Below are 12,750 nucleotides of genomic sequence, written 5' to 3'. Positions count from 1 at the left end.
CATTGCTTCAGTCTGTAGTACATTTCTTTAGTGCTCATTCTGTGCTAGGCACTGTGTTAAGTGATTTATAATCATTTTTAAGTGTCGCAATTTTGAGGCATAGAGTTGTTCCCTATTTGAAAGGGAAGAAAACTAAGGTTCACAATTTTCCCTTTTAGAATTGCTTGGGGGCTGGTTCAGCCTCTAAATTTGAGATCTTAACAATAACGACAGTATTTTGAGACCTAGTTAAAGGAGCTGGTGGCTCTGCCTCGTACTAACCGTGATGCCCTTTTGGAAAACACCTTAACTTGGCGGAGCCAGTTTCCACCTCTGTGGGTATGAGGTTTAGGTGAGAAGCGTTCTTGATCTGGTTTCTGCTTTAGAAAAATGCCTTTGGTATCAGAGACTCAAGTCTTCTCATCAATAAAATGGGGACAATAACCAACGCGCCCAGCAACACAAGGGATTTGCTGCCAGGACTCAGTTACAGGCCCGGCCGAGCCAGCCAGCGAGCGGGAGGGGGAAGGAGCCCCACCTCCACCCACCACGTGGAGCCCCGGCCCCGCCCACAGCGCGATTCCCCGGACCGTGGGGCGGGGTCGGCACAGCACCACTTGTCCAACGCCTCTCCAAGGCTAGGACACTTGCGAGTGGCATCCCCTGGCCACTGCTTCCCACAGCATCTCAGGCAGCCCGGAGAGGGTGGGGGCAGCGAGGGGCGGGGCACCAAGGCGTGGCTTCCGGCAACCTTCCTCCCCGCCCCACCCCCCTGCTTTTTTGTCCGCCTGGATACGGAAAGGTTCCCCTGCACCTTTAAGAGGCCGACGCGGGCAGCCGATTGGCCGAGACGCGCCGGTGACGTCACGCCTGGGCCGGCGCCGAGTCTGCCCAGTCGGCCCGCCCCGCGCCCTCCCCCTCTAGTCCCGCCGCGCGCTCGCGGACAGTCCGCGCGCGGGCCGGGCCGGCGCCCCGTCTGCTTCGCTCGTTCGCGTCGCCCCGAGCCCCGGGGGATGCCCCCGGCCGGCACCCCCCATGGCCGCCGACGTCTTCATGTGTTCCCCGCGCCGGCCCCGCAGTCGGGGCCGCCCGGTGCTGCTCAAGCCTCAGGTGCCTGAGGACGACGACGACTCGGACACGGATGAGCCGTCCCCGCCGCCCGCCTGCGCTTCGGCCACCCCGGCCCGGGCCCACGCGAGCGCCGCGCCGCCGCCGCCCAGGGCCGGGCCTGGCCGCGAGGAGCCTCCGCGCCGCCAGCAGATCATCCACAGCGGCCACTTCATGGTGTCGTCGCCGCACCGCGAGCACCCGCCCAAGAAGGGCTACGATTTCGACACGGTCAACAAGCAGACGTGCCAGACCTACAGCTTCGGCAAGACCAGCTCCTGCCACCTGTCCATCGACGCCTCGCTCACCAAACTCTTCGAGTGCATGACTCTGGCCTACAGGTAGGGACCCGGCGACCCCGGGCCGGCCCCACCTCTCGAGTGGAGCTTCCTAGTTTGACAAAACCAGCGCGGAGGGCTCGGCCGCCCGAGGACCCGACCGCCCGAGGACCCCGGGGCTGCACGCATTCCTATTGGCTCTTGTCCCTTTGGGAGTGTTAATGGGTCTGGGATCCTCCGTGGTAGCGAGAGGGGTCCGTGTCCTGGCCTCCTCTCCTGCCAGCAGGGCTTGCGTTCTTCCGGCTTCACGTTCTCCATCCAGGCCCTCCCCTCCAGTGTCCCCAGGCCACCGATTTTGGACACGAAAAAGCTGCAAATACAGGCTGCACCTTGTGTTACTCGACTCTCCACCCTTTCCCCCAAACGCTTTGTGTGCTTCCGGCAGTATCGAGTAGTGGTTCGGAGCACCTGTCCAGGGGTGGCTTAAGTGCTGGTTCCAGTCTTTAATGGTTGTGTAAAATCCTGGAGCCTGCTTCCTCCTTTATGAAGACGGGATGACAGTAATATCAGCCTCCATCGGCTATTTTAGGGATGGAAGGAGATAGGTAGTGCTTTTATCCCACTGCCTGACACGTAGGTAGATGCTCCGTAAATGTTAGCTTACTTTTCTTATTGTCCCAGCAGAGGGAGGCTGGGTCTTCTCACATCCACTTTATTGGGACACCCTCTCCCACCTTAGCAGCCAGCCTGGGTGCTTCCTAGGTTGACTTTTGGAACCACAGCTGTTGGAGGTGCAGTCTGCCCTCCTGGCAAGTTGGAAGGTTCTGTGGTCAGCCCTGAAACACTATATGGAGATGGCATTGTTGAGGGCAGGCATCCCAGACACCATCCTGACATGTGGACCCAGCTCTGGGCAGAGATCCCTTTTTTCTAAGTCACAGATATACCTGGCCCTCATGAGATAAACTGTCTTTCCACTCTCTCCTCCTTCTTTGGTGCGCATGTTAGGTATTTGTGCCCAGCGACTTCTGCCTCAGCGACAGAACTTCTCGGGGCCATCTGCAGTGCAGAGCAGTCAGTCCTGCACCAAGCTCATGACAGGATCTCTCTCTGCTGAGTGGGGGTGATCGCATTAGTAACTGGACTGGCTTGGGCTGTCTTAGGTCTGCTCTGCAGGCGGCACAGGAAAAGTTTTCTTGGAGACTCCAGAAACAGCGTAAAGAAAAATAGGTACATTCCCCCACTCCTTGTTGTTGTTGTTGTTGTTTTTTGGGAGAGCCTTTAAACCCAGATATATCCAAGTTAAAACATTACACATTTACCTGAAGTCAAAACATGGCTCCGGGTGGCATTTTCCCCCACTGGAATAAATGATTAGTCAACTTGTTCCTTTGTTATGTTCCTGAAACAACCCCCCCCCCCCATTTCCTCTCTTGAAGGTTTCCCTGGTGGTTTGTTTGCCACATGGCTGCAGTACATTACCCATGGCTCTCCTCCCATCCCCCTTGCGTGGCATATTGGTTAGGCTCTGCTCTGATTCTCTGGTCTTGCCAGTTTGAGCTGGCACTGAGCCCGTGAAGATGTTCTTTTTTTTTTTTTTTTTTTTTTGGAATTGGAATTGAGATTGCAGCCCTCTTTTAGCCCTGCTTACTCAGTTTTAAAATTTGAGCACTTCGTTGGAATCAAACCCACCTAGATTGTAGCATACACCACAAGAGCCTTTTCAAACAAAACTATAAGGGAAAGACAGGAATGTGTTTTATTAAGAGAACTTAATCCTTTTCTTTATTTTAATATAAACTTCTTCGTGTACAGGGAGAGAAGGGATGATTATGTAGCAGGAGCCATGGGGTAGAAAGATCTCACCTAATCTCTGCTAAAGGAAAAATAAACCAGACTTCCCTTTGCCCTCAGTTTGGAGAACCCACAGGCTTATTATTAAATAACACCAAAGAATTTTAGTAATGGCATTTTTTCCCCCACTTCTTTCAAAAATATTTTGGCAACTAGCCATTGCTCAATTAAGTTTCTTGATTGCCAAATGCACCCTTACCTTGCTCTTCAAGACCTCCAGCCCCGCTGGCTCTCTCGCTTTGCTGTAGTTCTCTGTGCTCAAGTCCTGCTGCTGCAAGCCTCCAGTGGGTATCTGCCTAGTAATTTCTCATGAAGATACTCTTTGTCTCTCCGTGTGAGGCTGATGCGACTGCCCCTGAGTTCAGCTGGCAGTGTGGAACCGTGATACAGATTGACAGAGGAATGACTCAAAACCAGTTGTCTGGGCTGTAGCCTCTGGCACAGAAAGCAGCAGAACAGAAGTGAGTTTCTGACCTCAGCTGTCCTATTATGACCATTAGCTGGCTCTCAGAGAAGGAGGGTTGAGATGGGGGTAGGGAGGGAAGCACACTTGATCTCACCACTGGTGGTCTGACTTCCCTTTCTGTGGGGTTCCAGCCCTCGCCACTGTTTTCCGGGTTTTTTCCTTCTTGGGCCTAGAGGAAGGACAGTGGGGCCTCCTCTCCTGCAAGACTGTTTCTGGCCTAGGCTCTTTCTAACCTCAGCTTCCTGTCTGTTCCCTGGCCTCTTGGTTCTAGCTGCCTAACTCTCCCTGGTACACTCTGTGCTGCCTTTTTTTTTTTTTTTTTTTTTGGTTTCCTGTTAACTGCTGTCTCCCAGCTGTTTCCAGATGAGGTTCAGCAGCTCTTTGGGGGAGGAACTAAGCACAGGGGAAGCTGTGGTTATTTTTTCCCCAGTCCTGTGAAGTGGTCCAGGGATTCTGAATATGATCTGTTCCTGAACATGCAAAGTCTTGAACCCTTAAAAAGTCTTTGGCGAGACTGACTTTGGGTGGGGGAATAGGGTGTTGGAGGAGTGGGGACTGTGTGTGAGTGTGCCCAGTGACCCTCCTGGGCAAGTAACAGTGCCGAGGTGATTCCAGCTCCGTGCATCTGGCCTTAGAATCCATGTCCTTCCCGCTCTGTGATGCTAGCCCTGTAGCAGAGCATCTTGATTTGGTCCTACGGTGTGTGCTCAATTACTGGGACATTTTGGAGGGGAAGAAGTTGCCTTTCCCCAAGGCAAACTTAGGTGATAGATAATGGGGGAAAAGCACCCATGGTTTACCTTTTCAAAGCCTTCCTGTCTGCCACTATAAAATGGGGAGAGTAAAACTCCCCTGCAGGGTGGAGGTGAGGATAACTGAGATAATGTCTGTGAATGTGTCTAGTAGGAGGCAAGAGAAGGCTTCGCAGGCTGAATCCAATTCTGTGTCCTCACCCAGCTGAGGACAAGATTCCTCCTCTGTAAACTGAAGGAACTAACGTATCTCACTGGGGTATTTTAGTGTGGCTTTCAAATGCTTGCTTGACAAATACTAAATAGACACATTCTTGCTTTGCGTATGCTTTCCACGCTCCACAATGGAGCTATGTACTCTAGAACATAGTTCATGGTTCTTGCCCTCTTAGCATTTTAAGGAATGTCACACATGTAACTCACCCACACAGATTCTGAGCACATCTAGTAGATAGCTTTTTGTGGTTGGTTTTGGTTTCACTTCTCTACCTTTTTATGTAACTCTTTATTTATTGGGGAGCCTAGGTGTGAATGTTTCTGAAGGGTTAGAGATGTTGTCTTTATGTATTTAGGGATAAGCAGTAGCTTTCTGGACAGTGGGTTTCTGCTTAAATGGATATCTGAAGAGACCTTTAATTCGGACCTGTAAGATAGCTTTTCAGTAGAGGTACTTTCTAATGCTAGGTGTGGTAACCAGTTGTAAATGAGAACCGTTCACACAAATGACTAAATTTACTACTCTGCAACCACGCCGAAGATAAACAGGTTTTCTTCTTTTGCACTTTTTTCAGTTTTTGATCATTATATAGTGTGCGCTGCGGGGCGTGCACTGAGGTGGGAATGAGGGCTACAGAGATGACAAAGGCAGTGTCTGTCCTTGACGAGCTCATGAACTAGGGGTGGGGGGCAGATAAAACAGGCAGTGGTAGAATAATTAGCAAGGTCTGCAATAAAAAACGTGAACCAGTTCTGATGGCGGCACTGAGATTGAGAGTTTATATAATTGCTATCAGTGTGGATACTTTCCCCTGACATCAGGGTTTAATACTTACCTCCCCTTCCCCATGTTAACTGTCAGCAGTTATGGACCGTATTCCCCAGCAGGAAGCTCCGTGTTCCTTTTCTGTCTTCTTCCATTAGTAGTCTAGGAGCATATTTCCTTTTCGTGTAGAGGCTGATTGGCTAATTGCCATCCTGATGGAAGGATGAAGAAAGGCTGTACAGTTGGGAAACGCCTGAGAAACGAGGTTCGAGGTTGTTTGCTAGGGTGGAAGAAGACAAGAATTCACACACTACTATGTCCTGGATTCTCTTTACATGATCTTAAGCAACTCTCACAATACCCTTCTTAGGTGTGTGTGGGGGGGTGGAATCCTCATGTTTCATATTAAAAAAAACAACCCCCCCACCCCAAGTTTGGGAGTTAATTAGTCCTGTTGCTGAGTTGAGGCACCTTGTCCAAGGCAGTGACTCTGGAGCTGAAAAGTTGCCTCCCACATCTGTTCACAAAAGCCTGTGGTTCTATAGGAGGTGAAAGTGCCAGTCCTTCTAAAGTAAGGCCTGGGGAAACCAAGGTGGGGAAAAGAAATGCCTTGGGCTGCTCCGTGCCTTTCCAGGCTCCACGCTCTTCATCACCCATGAAGTCCTGCCCTTCCTTCAAGACCCAGCTCGAGCACTGTTGCCCTAGCAAGGCCTCCCAAAGGGGATGGACGCCACATTCCTTTGTAAATCCATGACCCTTATCGATTCTGCCTCAAATCATTACATAGACCTGACTTGACACGCTTCATGCTATCTTTGACTTTCCCACAGATCCTAACAGTGTCTGGTACATACTGGGTGATTAAGAAATACATGTGCGATTGAAAAGGGAAGTTCAGGTACTTGGAAGCCAACATCATAAACTTGTCCTTGGTGAACCTATTTATCTTCACTTGTGCAAAGACAAACACAAACTCTGTGGAACAGGGCTTTAGGGGATGTTGGTATGGAGTGGGACAATAGGGTGAATGCTTTCATTGAATGGCATTTGTATTGTGACTCATTTGGACTGTTGTGGCAGATTAATGACCCCTCTCCCTCCCCCCTCCTCCCCCAAGATCCATATCCTAATCCCCAGAACCTGTGAATACTCTGGGTTACATGGCAAAGAGGAATCAAGGTTGCTAATCAGCTACCTTTGTTTGTTTGTTTGTTTGTTTGTTTGTAAATTATTGATGGATTAATTGATTTTTTAAAGTAGGCTCCACGCCCGATGTGGGGCTCAGACTCATGGCCCCGAGATCAAGAGTGGCATGGTCTACAAACTGACCCAGCCAGGCACCCCACTAATCACCTACCTCTAAAATGAGGAGATTATTTTGGATTTTCTGGGTGGGCCCACAGTAATCACCGAGGTCCATAAAAATAGGAGAGGAAATCAGAGAGAAGCAGACAGAGATCAGCAGGAGAAATCCTGGCCTGATGTTGCTGGCTCTGAAGATGGAGGAGGGACAGTGTGCTAAGGAATGTGGGTGCCTCCAGACGCTGGAAAAGGCGGGCAAATACATTCTGCCCTAGAGCTTCAGAGGGAACCCAGCCTTGCTGACATCTTGATTTTTAGCCTAGTGAGACCCACGTCAGACTTCTGACCCCCAGAACTCTAAGGTAATAAATAGGTGGTGTTCTTTTTTTGTTGTTGTTGGTTGTTCGTTTTGAGAGAGAGAGAGAGAGAGAGAGAGAGCGTGGGCACACATGCAGACACATACACACATGTGCAGGGGAGGAGCACAAGAGAAAGAGAAGGAGAAAGAGAGGATCCTAAGCAGGCTTCATGCTGTCAGCACAGAGCCCGACGTGGGGCTCGATCCCATGAACTGTGCGATCATGACCTGACCGAAATCAAGAGTTGGGTGCCTAACTGACTGGGCCACCCAGGCACCCCTAAATAGGTGGTGTTTTAAGCCACTCACTTTTGTGGTCATTTATTATAGCAGCCATACAGCCTGGTTTGAAGTGTTTCTTTAGGTCATGTTTTGAAACACGTGACTCAGCTATAAAAAGGCATTTTTAGCTCTTCCTTAACCACAGGAACACATAGCAGCCCATTCTCGAGTTCTATCAATTTAATGCTGGTGTAGTAGGTGGCAGTTCAGGGGATCTAGTGATAGGAGGGTCCTTGTTATATAAGGAGAAGTCTGTAGAATGGGTCTTAGCCTTAGTCCCCACTATAATTGATAGGATAGGATATTATAGAAAGCTAATTTTACTTTTTTTTTTTTTTTTTTTTTAATTAGAGAGAGAGAGAGGGAGAGAATCTTAAGCAGGTTCCACTCAGCATGTAGCCCAACACAGGGCTCGATCCCATGACCCTAGGACCATTACCTGAGCCGAAATCAAGAGTTGGACTCAACTGACTGAGCCACCCAGGTGCCCCGATTTTACTTATTTTTAAAGATTCATACAATGATGAAGAATTCAGTGTGAGCTCCCATTTTCTTGGGTAGAATATGTGCAGTGCAGACAGCAAATATCTTAGATGATATTTTCCATCTTTTGTTGGAATTCTGTCTATGGTTAGAATTCCAGGCCTCAGGACTTGTGTTTTATGTAGGCAGAACTCTTCCAGCTTCATGGATCAGGGACCCTCTTGTGCTTCCCCGTGTGATACGGGTTTATCGCAAGGATTGGGAAGGGTGCTGGTAACCTCATGATGATCCCAGGGTTCCTAGCATTGCCTGAACTAGTGCGGACTAGAGTTGGGTTCCTGGCCGCTCTGGGTCCTCCGCCCCAGGGCGGGGGCTTGTCCTTCCTTCCCGCTTCATCCCTGTGAAGTGACTCGGCTCTTCTCTCAGCCTCTTTTCAGCCTGGTTTCCTTGCAGTCTTGCTTAGCCTACTTACTGCCAGCTGGCTCGCTTACCTGCAGCCCTGTTTCTTCTCTGTGTCAAAGCTTTTGCTTAGGGGTGCCTAGGGGGCTCAGTCGGTGAAGTGTCTGACTCTTGATTTCGGCTCAGTTCAGGACCTCATGGTTTGTGAGTTTGAGCCCCGGTCAGGCTCTGTGCCGACAGTGTGGAGTCTGCTTGGGATTCTTACTCTTCCTCTCTCTTTCTCAAAAATAAATAAATAAACATGAAAAAGTAAAACTTCTGCTTAGAGGAGCTTCTGCATCTGCCTGACCAGAGCTCACCCACAGCCTGTGTTTCACATTCAGACCTTGCTTAGAGCTTCCTGCTACCATCAGTGCTCTTTGCCAGTTGCCTAAGTTAGTCCCATAGCCTCCAATTAAAATGTTTGGGAGTAGGGGGGAGACTAGCTGTCCCCTTCCTCTCTGAGTAGAACCTCACAGGCCACAGAGCATGAGTCTGTCTCTTTCCTTCTAGAAGTTATTAATCAGGCCTCTGTTGGGTGCCAGACACAGCTGTAGGCTTGAAGATACAGTAGTAAACAAGGAACATGAGTCATCTCCCCGCATGGAGTTTATATTCTAACAAAGGGAATCGGTAAGCAAATCAGATTTATATTGTTGGTGCAGTGAAGACCATAAAACAGGATGAAAGAAGGAAAGTGATGGGGGATGGGAGGAAGATACTTTATCTTGCTGGTCAGAGAAGTCTTCTGAGGAGGTGACATTTTAGGTTGAGCTGAAACCTGAGTGGTGAGTGGGAGCCAGGCAGGGATAGGCATTCCGGGCTGCAGAAGAGCCCGAGGCAAAGGCCCAAGGTGGAATGAACTTGGCACGTTGCGGGGCTAGAAGGAAGGCCAGTGTGGCTAGAATGTTGAGGGCAAGGTGAGTGGTAGAAGGTGAGACTCAAGAGGCAAGGGGCCTTGTTGGTGACAAGCTGGGATCTTGTGCTCGCCGCCCTGGGGAATATAGCTTGTCGAGGCTGCTCTGTGGAGACTAGTTGATAGGAGGCAAGAGTAGAAGCTGGGGTACCACTTGGGAGGCGGTTGGGCCTTTCTCAGGCTAGAATGGCAGCAGTGGAGGTGGAGAGAAGCGGATGGATTCAGGGTGGGTTTTGGACGTGCCAGTGGACTGGGCCTGGAGGATTAAAGAAAGACAAGGATCTGCAATGACTGGGAGGTTTTGGCCTGAACCACGGGGGCCGTTACTGAAATGAGGAAGCTGAGGAAGGCCCCGCCAACTGCAGTGGCAGGTGTGCTGGGGACACCGCTGTGCTGTGCACTAAACCTGTCTGCTGTGGGTACCCTGTGACTGGAGCTGTGGGAGGGGCAGCTTCCCCAAGAGGGGGCTGCGAGGGGACTGTCAGTGTAAGGGGCACTGCAGTTGTCCGGCGAGGTCCTCTCGTAGCCTTGACCACACTGTGCTCCGTCTCGCCTCCCAGACCTCTACCGTGCCTCTCGAGGGGGTCAGGTGTGGAGGGGAGACTCTGGACTTTTGAGCTGGCATTTGGAAGGTAGTGTTTTTTCCTGCGAAATACATGCTGTCGTGTATCCCAAAAGATGTTTTTGCTCAGTTGGGTCTGGTTGTGGTAGAGGAATATTGCCTGATCTACATGCCCTAAAGGAGCTTTTCCAAATCTAGCATTCTTCATGTGTTTGGGGTTGGACTGCATCACCAGAAAAATCTTCTGGAAAGGGGCAGTGTAGAAGCGTAGCTCCAGGAAGGTGTCCAAGATCTGGAAAAAACAGTTCCAGAAACAGGATTCCTTTCTGTTTGCTTTTGAGTCTCAGAAGTGGACGTAAAGAATCTGAGTAGAGAGCTAAGCAGTGAGAGCTCATAAAGAGACAACAGAGAGAACCAGGCTACAGGTAGAAACAGAGGTTTGGGAGTTTTAGTTGCACTGAAGAGGGAAACCATGAGGTTTAGGTAGCATGGCTTTGCTGTTGAGGAAAATTCTGGGAGTAGGAGGATCCGTTCTGAACGCTTGTTACAGTTCCTTCCCTCTGTGGCTTGTGGGCGTAGGCAAGAAGGTGCCCTCTTTTGATTTGTCACCATGAGACAAACTTGGCCATCGAGACAAAAAATAGCTTCTTACGAAGAAAGTAGGGGAATTAACTTAGTTTGTAGATTAAAATTTACCCAATATTCGAGCTTCTAAAAGAGCAACCTAAGGCACTTTGTCCCGTGCTGATGTGGTAACTGGCCCATTTGCCAGTGGACCACCTCGTCTCCTGATGAGCCTTTGGGACCTGCCCTCATAGCTTGATAAGGAGCCTTTTAGAGGAAGTTAATTTATAAATCCCTTTTATTTATTAAAACGAAAGACTTTCAATGAATTCTTAAAACAACATATGATATATTACTTTGCTATTTTACATGACTCTTTTCTAGTTGAGTAGCAAGCAGGGTCTTTTAAAATGCCTCCTTTGTTCTTTGAATTATTAAACAGGTCTTTCTCTGCCTTGGAGCAGGACTCTTATCTACTTGCACAGACAAGTTTTTGTTGTTATTTTTTAGCAACGTTACTGAACTATAATTTATATACCATACATTGCAGTCATCTTAAGTATACAGTTTATCAATTTGTTGGTTGTGCGGTCATTATCCCAATCCAGTTTCAGAACTAGATTCCGTCCCCGTCCCCCCCCCCCCCCCCCCCCCCGCTGAGGTCTTTCCGGTCCTTTTACGTTTGATCCCAGTTTCCACCTTAGCCTCAGACACGCACGGATCTGCTTTCCGTGTCTCTAGATTTGCCTTTCCCAGACATTTCATATAAATGGAACCATACTGTGTGCAGCCTTTTACGTCTGGCTTTTTTCACTTAGAATCCTGTTTCCAAGGTTTATCCATGTGGCAGTATATATCTATCTGTATTTTATTCCTCACGCTTGCTGAATAGTGTCCCGTGTATTAACATACCATGTTTGTGTATCCGTTCATTGACCGACGTGTTTTTGAGGGAAGCCTAGTACCTTCGTCATCTGGTATTGATTTTCCATTTCCTGTAATAAACTTCTCTTACAGACTGAGATGGAAACTTTCTTCTCAGGTGAGAATAGGAAATGGCAGGAACCGTGGTAGAAGGGTGATTGGGCTGGCGCTCCGGGACGGTGGTGCCGCTGGCTAGCTCCTCCCTGCCACTGTGTCTCTAACTGGGGCGGGGAAGGCAGGGGCTGGGATTGAGCTTAGACTAGAGGCATGGTTACCAACCTTATTTATCTTCAATGGCCCTTATGTTTTTGAGAGAGATTGTTGTAGAAACAATTTGCATTCAGCAATAAAAGTCAAATTACTGGTATGTGCAAAAACACGATGAACCTCAGAAACATTATGTTGAATTAAATAACCCTTCCTCTGAAGAACAGATATGATATCATTTACATGAAGTTCTAGAATAGGTGAAACTAAGGTGAAAAAAAATCACACCACTACTTGCTTCTGAAGGAGGTTGGAGTGGGAACTGACTGGAAAGAGGCACAAGAGAATTTTCCACGATGGGGGTAATCTGGATAGGGGATTGCACATACATTTGTCAGAACTCATTGAACGAGAACGGTACACTTAAACTTTGTATGTTTTATTATGTGTAAATCTTACCAAAAACAAAAGGAACCATTGACCAATGTTGAACTCTGGCTGACGTGTTATGCATGCTGGTGTGTTAGGGACGAAGTATATAGATGTCTGCATCTTACTCTGAAATGCTTGAAAATAGCGGCCCTCAAACCTTTTGGTCTCAGGACCTCTTTGTGCTCTTAAATATTGGAAAGCCCAGAGAGCTTTTGATTGTGTGGATTATATCTGTTGACGTTTACCATGCTAGAAATGAAAACAGAGAATTTAAAAATATTTGCTAAAGCACTGAAAAAAATAATAAACCCGTTAGGTGTTAACATAAATAACATTTTTGTAGAAAATGATTGTTTTCTGCAAAAATGAGCAGAGTGGCATTGTTCTCCACACTTGCAAATCTTGTCTACTGTTCAGCTAATGTTTGGTTGGAAGACAGCTGGATGTTCACCTCTACTTTCTTCGGCCGCGGTGTCACACGTCTGCAGAATGTCACCATTCACTCTTGAGAGAGTGGAAATGGAAAAAGGAAAATAGCCCCTTAGTATTATTTTGAAAATAGTTTTGCCATCGTAGACCCCCAGAAGGTCCTCAGAGACTCCCAGGCTCTCCAGCTCACCCTGAGAACCACTGCTTAAAAATAAGTACGATAGATGGATGAATGGATGAATTTGTGTTGAAGTAAATATACCGAAGTGTTATTTGTTGCATCCAGGTTGTGGGTTCATGGGTGTGTACCACATAACTTTTCAATTTTTCTATATATTTGAATTTTTTTCTGTTGTTTACAAAATGAGAGAAAATGTGTTTATTTAAAGAATGACCACCATGACTTTATTCATGGGCAAATAAATACTTTTAAAA

The 12,750-nt window shown here is 48.3% G+C and overlaps 1 protein-coding gene across 1 annotated transcript in view; it reads left to right on the top strand.

The window, feature by feature from the left end:
• The first annotated feature begins 896 nt into the window (after positions 1–896).
• The window catches only part of MLXIP (MLX interacting protein), a 59,735-nt gene continuing 47,881 nt past the window's right edge, over positions 897–12,750 (top strand). Inside the window, exon 1 of the mRNA XM_027044259.2 lies at positions 897–1,427. Within this exon, the coding sequence (XP_026900060.2) occupies positions 1,015–1,427 (413 nt within the window). The 5' untranslated portion in view covers positions 897–1,014. The remainder of the gene's footprint in view (positions 1,428–12,750) is intronic.

Source organism: Acinonyx jubatus, chromosome D3 (assembly GCF_027475565.1).
Source record: "Acinonyx jubatus isolate Ajub_Pintada_27869175 chromosome D3, VMU_Ajub_asm_v1.0, whole genome shotgun sequence".
Taxonomy (NCBI): Eukaryota; Metazoa; Chordata; class Mammalia; order Carnivora; family Felidae; genus Acinonyx; species Acinonyx jubatus.
The sequence above is the reverse complement of the archived record's forward strand: the minus strand, read 5'-3'. Positions and strand labels throughout refer to the sequence as shown.